The 13369-nt window shown below is 39.8% G+C and overlaps 2 protein-coding genes across 16 annotated transcripts in view; one reads left to right on the top strand and one right to left on the bottom strand.

The window, feature by feature from the left end:
• RCBTB2 (regulator of chromosome condensation (RCC1) and BTB (POZ) domain containing protein 2) overlaps positions 1 to 5757 on the top strand; it is a 42902-nt gene extending 37145 nt beyond the window's left edge. For all 15 annotated transcript variants that reach the window (XM_010834063.1, XM_010834061.1, XM_010834052.1 and 12 more), the window contains one exon: positions 4501 to 5757. In XM_010834063.1, coding sequence (XP_010832365.1) covers positions 4501 to 4641 — 141 coding nt within the window. In that variant the 3' untranslated portion in view covers positions 4642 to 5757. The remainder of the gene's footprint in view (positions 1 to 4500) is intronic.
• Positions 5758 to 10262: 4505 nt separating this feature from the next.
• The window catches only part of RB1 (retinoblastoma 1), a 118685-nt gene continuing 115578 nt past the window's right edge, over positions 10263 to 13369 (bottom strand). Inside the window, exon 27 of the mRNA XM_010834047.1 lies at positions 10263 to 10898. Within this exon, the coding sequence (XP_010832349.1) occupies positions 10825 to 10898 (74 nt within the window). The 3' untranslated portion in view covers positions 10263 to 10824. The remainder of the gene's footprint in view (positions 10899 to 13369) is intronic.

Below are 13369 nucleotides of genomic sequence, written 5' to 3'. Positions count from 1 at the left end.
AGGAGTAAGCGTCTTTTAATTTCATGGCTGCAATCACCATCTGCAGTGATTTTGGAGCCCAAAAAAATAAAGTCTGACACTATTTCCACTGTTTCCCCATCTATTTCCCAAGAAGTGATGGGACCAGATGCCATGATCTTAGTTTTTGAATGTTGAACTTTAAGCCAACTTTTTCACTCTCCTCTTTCACTTTCATCAAGAGGCTTTTTAGTTCCTCTTTACTTTCTGCCATAGTTAATGTATAATTCTCTAAATGATAATATGAGCAGTTTGATGGAAAAAAATGGACCAAATGGATTTATGAAGAAATGAAAACTAAGAATGAAAATAAAGTATAATTTTTCAGTTGTCAATAGGGAAATCTATTTTTAGAAATAGTACAGGCTCAGGATAATGGGTATTCTCCTAAATTGCTGCGGACAATGCAAATTAGTGTAATCAGTTGGGACGGTTTGGTATAATATGTAATAAAAGCTTTAAAAATTTAATTCTTTAAGGAATTCACTTGTAGAAAGTTATCTTAAGTAATCATGGATTCAAAGATTTAGCTTCAAAGACATTTCCTGCAGTGTTGTTTATAATTTTAAAAAATTTAAAAAATTCAGCATAAATATATCAGTTCTCAGTTCAGTTGCTCAGTTGTTTCTGACTCTTTGCAACCCCATGGACTGCAGCATGCCAGGCCTCCCTGTTCATCACCAACTCCCAGAGTTACTCAAACTCATGTCCATCAAGTCGGGGTTGCCATCCAACCATCTCATCCTCTGTCATCCCCTTCTCCTCCTGCCTTCAATCTTTCCCAGCATCAGGGTCTTTTCCAATAAGTCAAGTCTTCGCATCAGGTGGCCAAAGGGTTGGAGCTTCAGCTTCAGCATCAGTCCTTCCAATGAATATTCAGGACTGATTTCCTTTAGGATTGATCTCCTTGCAGTCCAAAAGAGCCTTCTCCAACACCATAAACACAGCATAAAGGTAGGAGAAAATTGTTTAAAAAATGGTATAGTCTTTGGGGTCACAAAGAGTTGGACACAACTTAGCAACTGAACAACAACCTCAGATATGCAGATGACACTACCCTTATGGCAGAAAGTGAAGAACTAAAGAGCCTCTTGATGAAAGTGAAAGAGGAGAGTGAAAAAGTTGGCTTAAAGCTCAACATTCATAAAACTGAGATCATGGCATCTGGTCCCATCACTTCATGGCAAATAGATGGAGAAACAGTGGAAACAGTGGCAGACTTTATTTTGGGGGGCTTCAAAATCACTGCAGATGGTGATTGCAGCCATGAAATTAAAAGACGCTTACTCCTTGGAAGGAAAGTTATGACCAACCTAGATAGCATATTGAAAAGCAGAGATATTACTTTGCCAACAAAGATCTGTCTAGTCAAGGCTATGATTTTTCCAGTAGTCGTGTACGGATGTGAGAGTTGGACTATAAAGAAAGCTGAGCGCCAAAGAATTGATGCTTTTGAACTGTGGTGTTGGAGAAGACTCTTGAGTCCCTTGGACTGCAGGGAGATTCAACCAGTCCATCCTAAAGGAGATTAGTCCTGGGTGTTCATTGGAAGGACTGCTGTTGAAGCTGAAACTCCAATACTTTAGCCACCTGATGCAAAGAGCTGACTCATTTGAAAAGACCCTGATGCTGGGAAAGATTGAAGGCAGGAGGAGTAGGGGACAACAGAGGATGAGACAGTTGGATGGCATTACCGACTCAATGGACATGAGCCTGAGTAAACTCCGGGAGTTGGTGATGGACAGGGAGGCCTGGCGTGCTGCAGTCCTTGGGGTCGCAGAGTCAGACACGACTGTGGGAGTGAACTGAACTGAACTGAACAACAACAATGTTAATACCATTCAAGATATATCACTGACTGAAAAACTATGGTCCTGTTTTTTAATGAGTATATTTGTTGAATAAAAATATTTAAAAATTTTAAGTATAAATAGCTAAATTGAAAAAGACCAAAATTTATTATCTACATAGAATAAAAGACTGAAAAATATAGTCAGTGGTTATCTTTGAATTGGTGGGATTGTAGATGATTTTCATTTTGTTATATTTGCTAGTTTTTCCTGAATTTTCTATAGTGACCATGTATTGTTTTGATAATAAATAAAACTTGTCTTAGAGTTAAATCTTGAGGAAACAGGCCAGACTCCTTGGAGTCGATTTCCTTAAGGATATCCTTTCCTTTGTCAAAGAACAGGGACATTTTAGCAGTGAGCAGAAAAAAGCTTATAACTTCTTTTCTGCTTATATAAGTAATAATATGCTTATTAAAGAAAATTCAGAAAATACAAAAAGTATGAGGAAGGAAATGCCTCATCAACCAGAGGACACAAATATTTCATACAGCTCCTTCTGATTTTTCCCCTAGGTTATGTGTATATCTCTAAATACTAGATTTTTTTCACTTAACATTAAAAAAAAAAACCCAAAAACTTCCCTGCCTTGAAGCATGGACATTTAAAAGCATAGTAAATATTTGTCTTTCATCAAGGTAATAATACACTGGGCACTTACAACATGCAGAATGCTTCATGGCCAAATAGTAGCTATGTGCTTGGTTTCAAGAGTTTGTTACAGTCACGGCGATAATACTGGACTCTTCTGGACTGCGTCAAATCATGAGATGGCAGGCACATACTGCTTCCCTCTGAACTAGGCTTAATTTGCAAGACTTCTTCACGTTTCCTATTTATGTGAATTATTTGAATGCTTACCATCCAGCCCTTTGTTTTCTAGAAAGCAAGCTCCTTGAGGAATGGCAAGGACTTTGTTCCGCCAGACCCCTAGTGCGTAGGATAGTGCCCGACACACAGTAGGTGCTCGCTAAATGTTTGTTTAATGAATGTCCAACTTTGCCTTTAGAGGTAGACTGACTAACTGTTGTGCCCTAAATTAGTACGACAGACCACAAATAAAATTGACTTCAGTGCATATGTCACATAAAAGTTTTTATAAAGAACAGTGCATTTGATGTGACTAGTATTCTTACTTGCTGACTCTAGTAAGCAAGAAATGGACAAAAAAAGAAATGGACATTTTCAGCAAATTATTCCTCATGCTTGACTATACTTAATACATTAATACAAGCCAGGGATTGTTCGAAGCACAGTTCATATCGTGCTTAATTCTCAAAAGAACCCATTAAGAATATAGGTATTATTATTATTCTAATTTACAAGTGAGGGAGCTTGAATCTGAGAGATTAAATTCTTAGTAAGCTATTAATAATAATTTTAAAGGTGAAATGCAATCCAGATTGGACCAATTTCAAAAGCACACGTTCTACCACAATTCTCTATTGTCTCCATATTTTAAAATCAGCAGTGTTTATGCACTGGCTCAGCAGATATCCACTGAGTGCCCATTAAATGCCTGACACCGTTCTAGGCACTTGAGGGTCCAAGAAGTGAACAAAACAGACCAAGTCTCTGCTCTCATGGCACTTTCTGGTGGTGAAGCAGTAGATAAACTAATATAATATACGTTGTTAGGTGGTGATAGTGATATAAAAAAGTAAGTTAGGGAAGGGCAGTGGGAGGAGGCCAGACTGAGATGAAATCTGAAGGTTTAAATCTGAAGGAAGGAAGGGAGGTCTCACCAAGCAGAGCTGAGCACAGATGTGAAGGAGACGCGGCGGGCCGTGCAGCCTGGGCCCGAGGCCATCAGCGTCTCCAGGCTGGCCTGCCTTTCGCTCTCAGTTCTCTGGGGCCGGAAGTGTGTCCAGCCACCTGATTTCTGAGTCTCAAGTTTGCAGATCTAATCAAGGGAATCACTATGGGACTATTTTTTTTTTTTTTGGCCTAGCGTACATTACAGTAAGCCAGAAATCACCAATCTGTGGAGTTTCTCTCAGCAGAAAGTTGTGATTTCTTCCAAGCACTTTCCCACTTCAGACTACTGAAGCTCTGTGTGATCCGATGACGCCTAACCATCCCAGCCTTGTCTTCTTGTGAAGGAGAAAGAGCAGTGGTCTGTTCATGACTTCAGAGCAGCAGTTCCCCAGATGACTCTTTCATGGCATACGCTTTCCTCACAAATTCTTTACAGGTAGAACTATTTAAGCCCCAGAAGAATATAAAAGAGGAGTGTTGGGCTCAACATAAAATCTCTTAATCAATTTACTCTATGCATTCACACAATAAAGAAATATTACACAAACAAAAAAGAGTGTTGTACTCTGAATAAATAGTGAAAGAGGAATGAACAATACACACTGGTGCCTATCTCTGGGAAGAAAAAGTCTCATTTTTTGCATTGGTTACTGTGGATGAATTTGAATGCTTTCCTGTTACTTACATTTTTCCAAGCATAGACTCATACCAGCTGTAGAGTTTTATAGCTGTTCTTTAGGTACTGCTGTCCCAGCATTTCTCTGTTGGCCGTCAAATCCTCTTTCCTCACCTATGTGTTTTAGGAATTTTTGTGCTGTGTTGCATTGCATCAGGATATGCGAATTTGCTAAAACGTTTCTGTTGTCGTCCCTAGGACTTGGAAGAATTCTGCTTCCGGTTTTGCATAAACCATTTGACTGTAGTAACACAGACTTCAGGCTTCGCAGAAATGGACCATGATCTCTTGAAGAACTTTATCAGCAAAGCAAGCAGAGTTGGAGCCTTTAAAAACTGACCCTCACCTGCAGGAAAGAATTTCTAGTGTTTCCACTCTCCGTGCAACAGCCAGAGAATAACTTCTCCTTAATAGTGTTGATGATGAGCTACATTTGGGCTGAAAATGTTCTGTCAAAACAAGGGGATGGTGGTGAGTCTTCCCCACCTTCTGAAATCCAGTCTACAAGAGAAGGCATTAAGTGCTCTGTTCAGATGGGACTAAGCTCAAGGGGAAAAAATTGAAATGTCTTACTATATTTACCATTTCCTCTTACGAGTCACTTAAGTTGGAGACTTTTGGTACAGGGCTCTAAGTGCATGCTATTCTGGCCAAATTTCCATATTCAACAGGCTGGTGCCACATGGACAAGCGTGACCAGGAACGCTGGCACTGGCACTTTCAGCATCCAGCGCGCTGCCTTGCGTATAGTAGGCACTCAGCTTATTATCAAGTTTAATCATGCCTGAACAGCGTTTTATTTATGGGACACTGGATGAAGGAATAACTTAGGCAAAACAGATTTAAAACAACTGAGGTTCCTATTTTTATGGTACATTTTTCTGAGGAATAGTGGCTAATTTAGAGCGTTAATTAGAATTCACAAAAGGCCTTGGCAATTAAATTGTTGAAGACCCAAGGGCTAATTGTAATTCTGTGTTTTACTCTGAGTCCTTAATTTCTCGTATGAAATTATTGAGTATGAAATACTATCTTTGAGTGAGTGTGATTCCTGGGCTCATTTGCCTTACGTAATTGCATAATGTCCTTTTACTTTTGTGTTAAGAGATTTGCCTCTGTAAGTAAAAATGGTTTTCTCTTGTAGTTGACTTTTATGTCACCACAAAACAGGTCTTTTAACTTGGCACAGTGTGATTATAAAAGTAGCAGCCAAAAAGGAACTAATACTTACATTTCATGGGCAGCACTAGCAAGAAGGAGGTAAATTTATACTTTTTAGACCAAGTTACCCAACTGCGAATGAGAAACTGAAACAGGATGTAGGCTGTAGCGTCAGGCTCCTAACGTGTATTTCACAACATGATACCATGTGAAGAAACCTCTTTTGGAGTTAGAAACCTTGTTCTGATGCTGAACTGTTTGATAATAAAGTGCTCATTTGTAGGTAACAGAACAAATGCGTGTGTTTTTTAATTCATCAGAAGCAGCAAGATTCTACCAGCCTTATGTCTCTTAGATACACACAAGATTGTTTCACATAAGCTAATTTTTTAAAGCAGTCACTCAGATAAGGCATCATAGCAAAGCCTACCCTAAAACATAGATGACTTCTAAACAGTTTAATTACTATTCATCCACTTACCTATGAGTGAATGGTCTTTACTGGTGAGGTCACTCGAATCCTTGTTTGTTTTTATTTATGTTTTCGCAGACCTGGTCTGGTAGAGGCCAAGGAGTCCGGGTGTCTCTAATTAAGGCAGAATCCCATTTTTGGAACTATACAGTATGGGTTATTTTAAAACAGCCTCACCCCATGTGTCTGAATGTTCTGGTAGGTTTACTGTTCTCTCCAGCAAAGAAACATCGAGGCTTGGGTGTTACCAGTCAGCTTCAGTTCTCACAGTCAGATGTCCACAGGCTTCACTCACTTCCGACTTCTCCTTACCCTGCTATGCTTGCTGTCACTGACCAAAAGCCTTTATGTTTTACAATGTCTTCCCGAACCTTCTCTTCCTCTTTCTTGCCCTTTTTGGACAGTCTTCTAAGTTCCTCAGGGCCTTTTTCTTTTATGAACTCATTTCATGGAAACATGGGACCACCCAGAGAGAAAAAAAGGTTAAGTTTATTTAGGGATGAAAAATAGATTACCCTTCATGAGGCTCCATAGTGGGTCACCACTCTGCCAGAGTACATGTTAGTAAGAAGGGGTGGATGGAGTTCTAGCTAGATTTCCTCCAGAGAGGGAGAGACTATGATTTGTTTCCATATACTTGGAAAACATACCTTCTGTGCCACCACCCCCCGCCCCCCACATATGGACTTCTAGATGCTAGAACTACAGTAGCGGGTAAGACCAGTCAGGTTGATCCCAGGATGGGTAAACAAGCAATAGGCAAGCTGAGTAAGGTCATTCCTGATGGTGGTGATGCTGTTACACTTTCAAAGGAGAGTGGCACAGTACAGAGGAAGGATTTTTAGCTTGGGTGTCAAGGAAAACCTCTGAGCTGAGGACCCTGAAAGATAAGAAACAAGCTAAACAAAATTGTGGGGGAAGATCACTCATGGACAGAAGGAACAGCAAATGTGAAAGCCCACGGCAGGGACGGGCTTGGCATCACAAGACAAAAAGGCCAGTGTGGGCAAAGCAGAGTGGGCATGAGGAGGAGGCAGTGACCCCCATTGTGAGTGCCCCTAGGAGAGGAGCGCAGCCAGTCCATTTACACTTTATTTAATTTAAATTTATTTTAACTGGAGGCTAATTACAATATTGTATTGGTTTTGCCATACATCAACATGAATCCGCCATGGGTGTACATGTGCTCCCCATCCTGAACCCCCTCCCACCTCCCTCCCCGTACCACCCCTCTGGGTCATCCCAGTGCACCAGCCCCAAGCATCCTGTATCCTGCATCAAACCTGGACTGGCAATTCATTTCACACATGATATTATACAGGTTTCAATGCCATTCTCCCAAATCATCCCACCCTCGCCCTCTCCCAGAGTCAAAAAGACTGTTCTATACATCTGTGTCTCTTTTGCTGTCTCGCATACAGGGTTATCGTTACCATCTTTCTAAATTCCATATATATGCGTTAGTATACTGTATTGGTGTTTTTCTTTCTGGCTTACTTCACTCTGTATAATAGGCTCCAGTTTCATCCACCTCATTAGAACTGATTCAAATGAATTCTTTTTAATGGCTGAGTAATACTCCATTGTGTATATGTACCACTGCTTTCTTATCCATTCATCTGCTGATGGACATCTAGGTTGCTTCCATGTCCTGGCTATTATAAACAGTGCTGCGATGAACATTGGGGTACACGTGTCTCTTTCCCTTCTGGTTTCCTCAGTGTGTATGCCCAGCAGTGGGATTGCTGGGTCATAAGGCAGTTCTATTTCCAGTTTTTTAAGGAATCTCCACACTGTTCTCCATAGTGGCTGTACTAGTTTGCATTCCCACCAACAGTGTAAGAGGGTTCCCTTTTCTCCACACCCTCTCCAGCATTTATTGCTTGTAGACTTTTGGATTGCAGCCATTCTGACTGGCGTGAAATGGTACGTCATTGTGGTTTAATTTGCATTTCTGTGATAATGAGTGATGTTGAGCATCTTTTCATGTGTTTGTTAGCCATCTGTATGTCTTCTTTGGAGAAATGTCTGTTTAGTTCTTTGGCCCATTTTTTGATTGGGTCATTTATTTTTCTGGAATTGAGCTGCAGGAGTTGCTTGTATATTTTTTGACATTAGTTTTTGTCAGTTGCTTCATTTGCTAGTATTTTGTCACTTTAAAAGGATCACTTTCACTCTTCAAGGAGTAGAAAGGTGAGGAGGGAGGCAGAGACCAGTTAGAAGTCTCTAAGAGTGGTCCAGACATGAGCTATCAGAAGACAAGTTTTTATCTTGAGCAAGTATGTGTTTAGTAAAATGGGGAAAAACCAGGGTAGAAACAAGGTGTTTTTGTTTGTTTGATTTTGGTTTACATTTTGAGAAGCTGGGTGGGGTAGGAATTGAGTTCTTTTGGCGGTGAGAACTCTGACTTCTATGAAGAGGTCAGGGCTGGAGAAATAAATTTGGGATTCATCAGCATACAAAGCCCATCAAATGCTAAGAATGGACGAGCTACTAGGAGAGAATTTAGATACAGAAGAGACTGTTACTGCACTTAATACAAAGACCACATTGGACCACTGAGACTCTTAACTAATTTATTGAAAAATAGACAGACTATTGTTAATTGTAGAAAATAGTAATGTAGCAATTTCAAATGTACAGTTTTAACCAATACAAAAAGCAATAAAGCAGTATCTGAAGTCTTATGTAAGAAATCTCAATACACGATCTCTGAAGTTCCTTAAATTCTGACACTAATTCTAACATGAACTTATTAGCAAAAGACCCAGTAATGTGGTAAGCCCTTGACCTAAAAGCTAACTGATTTGTATGATATTCATGCAAAAATGAATGAGGAAGTGAGATAAAGCTTTCTAGTGCCTGTGTTACCAAGATAACTGTCAAAAAATAAAATTGCAACTTAATTGAGCACAAAATAAAATTTTGCTTTCTAACAAATAAGACCAGATTTCTTTTTAAAAAGAACTCTCAGTTTAAACAAAGTAATTTTCTAAAAGCTAGTAGATGCTACCTTAAATACCACCTATTTTAAATTATACCATCTCTAAATAAGTTAATCACACAAGATAGTTTAAATTACACCTTTAGGTGTCGGGGGGAGGGGAAAGCGCCTCTTTTTCTACTGTAGCTATTTTAATTTGAAGCTTCTGCACAAAATCAGAGAGAGAAACATTAATGCCTAACCCAAAGACCTTTCATCACCCGCACTGTGGCCTAGAAATAATGTGGCTTTGAAGGTGCCAGTGTAAGACCATGCTGAAGTTAAAAAAAAAGACAACTGCTAGTTCCAAAGATACATGGGAGACATGTACCATTCCAGGAAAAAAAAAAAAAAAAAGCCCTCTTCCCAAAGGAGAGGAGAATCATTGGTGAGATGCAATTAGGAAACTCTAAGAAAAAAAACTAAAAAAAAAAAAAGCTCCTATAGTTAACAGTCTGTTTGTAGAGTAAAATTACTTTGTATCTTGATTCTTTGGGACCCAGAAACATCAGAAAGTGTCCTTGGGATGTACTGGATCCGGATCTTCGACAGCAAAGCTCTAGTTGAACACTTTATTTTCCAAGTACTAGACAGGTACTTAATGAATTCAGTGATCTGAATGGTATAAAAACCAAAAGTACTATTAATAACTCTTTATTTTTAAAGCATGAGTTGGATAAAGAAAAGGATCAATAAACTCTTACAAGTCCTGAGGTATGAAACCTATATCAGTAGTATGACAGTATCTCAGGTTTATACTTTTGTTTTCTGTTTGCATTTTAAAACTAAAATTTATAAAACAAACACACAGTACACCCATTTAGTTTCCATTAGTAAACTAAACTCTAATGTGTAAAACAATCATTTTCTCCTAAGTTTCTAGCATCTGTTTTAGCGCAAGAGTTCAGGGTCATTTGGGTGAATGGGGGCAGTCAGCCAAATTGCATTTGGAAGACAAGACGCATTTTCTAAGGGTATTCATGTTAAATTAAAAAAATAAATATAAATTAATAAAAATAACAGCAAACATCACATACGTGCCACAAGAGAAGACAAAGTACTCAGATAGGCACAGGTTGTGAGACTCACTCCTGGGGGATCCTGCCACCATTTGTAAAGCAGAACAATTATTAAGTAAGACCCCTACGTATCAACGAGTTCCATTCCAAGAGCACGTTCTTAAGTCCAATTTGTTCATAAGTCCAACAAAGTTAGCCTAGGTACCCAACAAACACATTGGCTATATAGTACTGTACTATAGTAGGCTTATAATACTTTTCACACAAATAATACATTAAAAAAACACAAAAATAAAACATTTTCAGTCTTACAGTACAGTACCTTGAAAACTACAGTAGTACAGTACAACAGCTGGCACACAGGCTGGCACTGAGTGAACAGCAAGAAGAGTTACTGATGGTGAAGGGACAGGAGGAGGGAGACGGCAGAGCTGAAGGGTCGTCAGCAACAGGAGACAGAAGGCAAGCTGCAACTTCATGCCTGATATTGACGGCACAAGTTCTGGTTCCTCGCTGGATTCAATTGTTCACATCTTTGAAAGTTCACATCTTGAAGGTTTGTACATAGGGGCCTTACTGTACTTTGGAAATAGAAACATCTGGTACAGCTTTTTCAATGGCAGGATCGACATAAGATTTGATCGACAGACACAAGATTTTCAATCTTGTACAAAAACAATGCATGTTCTAGTGAGTACAATGTTGCCAGTGGCTTAGGAATCCGCTGCACAAATACTCAACTGTGCTATCCACAAAAAGATATGTATTATCTTCTTCACTAACTGTGGCTGTAAACAGAACCTGGGAGAGCCCTACAATCGGATCTGTAGGAGACAAAGACAATGAAGCCGGACGTGTGTAGGGTGCCCGCCAAGGTCGTGGGGTCCTCACTTGTCTTCCCTGTTTGAGGTATCCACGCTCTCATTCATTTTCTGCTTTTGCATTCGTGTTCGAGTAGATGCTAAAAAAAGGATGAAGAAATGTGAACAGCACTGATGGTGTGGGGTAAGTTGGCAAAGGGCTACTCTATTTGTTATGCTCACACCAAACTGATGGAGCCCAAAACCTCACAAGCTGTGCTTTCCAATTTTTAAAATCATATACCCCTATCAGCCAGCTTTCTCCCAAAATATGTACCATTAAAGTATGTATGTATTTATGTATATGTGTATAAATTATAAAACACATATACCCCAAGCATTAAAAATCAATGAGATAAAGATAAATAAGCATTCTAATATTGTCTTATGTATCTCCACAAGGTGATCTTACACACACTCAAGTGTGCCCAACTTTGTAGACCACTGCTCTAGAGGTGATGTGGTTAAGTCTGGCATCTAAGCAAAGCAGAATCCTGGGCTGGTCCAGAATCTGCTGGAGTGAGTGTTATTCTTCATGAAGTTCAGAATTCCCTTGTGTTTGGAGATGCACGCAAGTACTGCAAACACATCAGCTCACAGCTGGTTTATTATTTTTTTTAATTTAATTAATTTGGCTGCACTGGGTCTGTTGCTGCGAGGGCTTTCTGCAGCTGCGGTGAGCAGGGACTACTCTAGCTGCAGCGCGCAGGCTTCTCACTGCGGTGGCCCCCGTGTGGCCGAGCACAGGCTCTAGGTGCCTGGGCTGCTAGTTGCGGTGCGCGGTCTCTAGAGCACGGGCTCAGCAGTTGCGGGGCACGGGCTTCCTTGCTCCTCACCATGTGGGATCTTCTCAGACCAGGGATCACACTTATGTCCCCTGCACTGGCTGGCAGACTCTCAACGGCCAGAACACCAGGGAAGTCCAGCTTACAGCTTATTTAATTTGGATGTGGACATTTTAAAATACATTATTAATTACAACATAGACAAAAACAGAAAGCTTCTTTTAAATTATTTCAAAATTCTTAACTTGATTTTAGAGGTGGGCAAGAGTTCTTTATAAATAAGCACAAAGAACATTCACACTTGGTAACGAACAGAAAGAGTGACTCTGTCTCCTCTTCTGGTCCTTCCACTCTGAGCAGTCCAGCACTGTGTGATGGCCTGTTTTTGAGGAAAGCTGAGGAGCGACCTGGAGAATTCCTTACCCTTATGGATTAAAACTCCTGCCACTTCTCCTCCAGTGTCTAGCTGTACGAAGGCCCTGGACTTCAGTCTGGCAGAGGGAATTCACAGTCATTGCTAAGCGTGTCAGTGTGAAATGGACTGACTACAGCAACTGAGCTCCTCTCTAGGAAAATACACATATTTTTACATCTTTCTACTCCTTTTAAAATGCATATTTGTGGGCTCCAAAAGGCTTCCACATATTTTTAAGGCCTGATTTTGGTTATAAGCTTCATGTCTATTTTCATGCACTGGGGAAGAAAAGCTACAAAAACAGTAGTATATTAATTGATGTAAAATCCAAAAAGATTAATTTATAAGCAAAGAACTTAAACTTTTGTTACATTTAGTTTCAATAGTATCTTCAAATAATATACATAGAAAAATGGTTTAAAATCAAAAGTAATTTTAAAAACTTTGTATCTCAATGTTAGTATACACAGAGATGTACTGAGAGAAAGCTTCTTTTTAAAAAGTCACATTTTAATTGGTATTGTTCTTATCGATATGTCTTATGACCTAAGGATGACAGTTATAATTCTTATTATCTCTTGAATATTTGTCTTCTTTCCAAGCCCTGTTTCTATTTCCTGTTAATGGATCTGGCACCAGATTATCAGGAAATGTCACCTTTTCCTGGTGACATTACGTGCCTACCTCTCTAAGACAGTCCAATAACAGTCTGTGCTTCCCTGGTGGCTCAGTAGTCAAGAACCCATCTACCAATGCAGGAGACCCGGGTTCGATCCCTTGGTTGGGAAGATTCCCTGGAGGAGGAAATGGCAACCCACTCCAGGATTCCTGCCTGGAGAAATCCATGGACAGAGGAGCCTAGTAGGCTCAAAGAGTCAGACATGACTTGGCAACTAAACAACAACAAACAATTTATGCACACTGATCTTTTTCCTTTATTTATTTTTTTTAATGTGGACCAATTTTAAAAGTCTTTATTGATTTTGTTATTGTTTCTGTTTTACGTTTTGGTTTTTTGGCTGTGAGGCATGTGGGGTCTTAGCTTCCACACCCCCTGCACTGGAAGGTGCCTTCTCAATCACAGGACCACCAGGGCAGTCCCCTGACCTTGTTCTTAATGTGCTGTCCATCTGACTCTACTAGGGTTAATCTTTCACAATCTCTGATTAGTTTAGGAGAGAATTCCATTTGCCTTAACATTCCAATGGAAACAGTGACAGACTTTATTTTTTGGGGCTCCAAAATCACTGCAGATGGTGGCTGCAGCCATGAAATTAAAAGACACTTGCTCCTTGGAAGAAAAGTGATGACCAATCTAGATAGCATATTAAAAAGCAGAGACATTACTTTGCCAACAAAGGTCCGTCTAGTC

This window comes from Bison bison, unplaced genomic scaffold (genome assembly GCF_000754665.1).
Source record: "Bison bison bison isolate TAMUID 2011002044 unplaced genomic scaffold, Bison_UMD1.0 scf7180017863994, whole genome shotgun sequence".
In the NCBI taxonomy this organism is placed as follows: Eukaryota; Metazoa; Chordata; class Mammalia; order Artiodactyla; family Bovidae; genus Bison; species Bison bison.
This window is presented reverse-complemented; position numbering and strand designations above follow the sequence as displayed.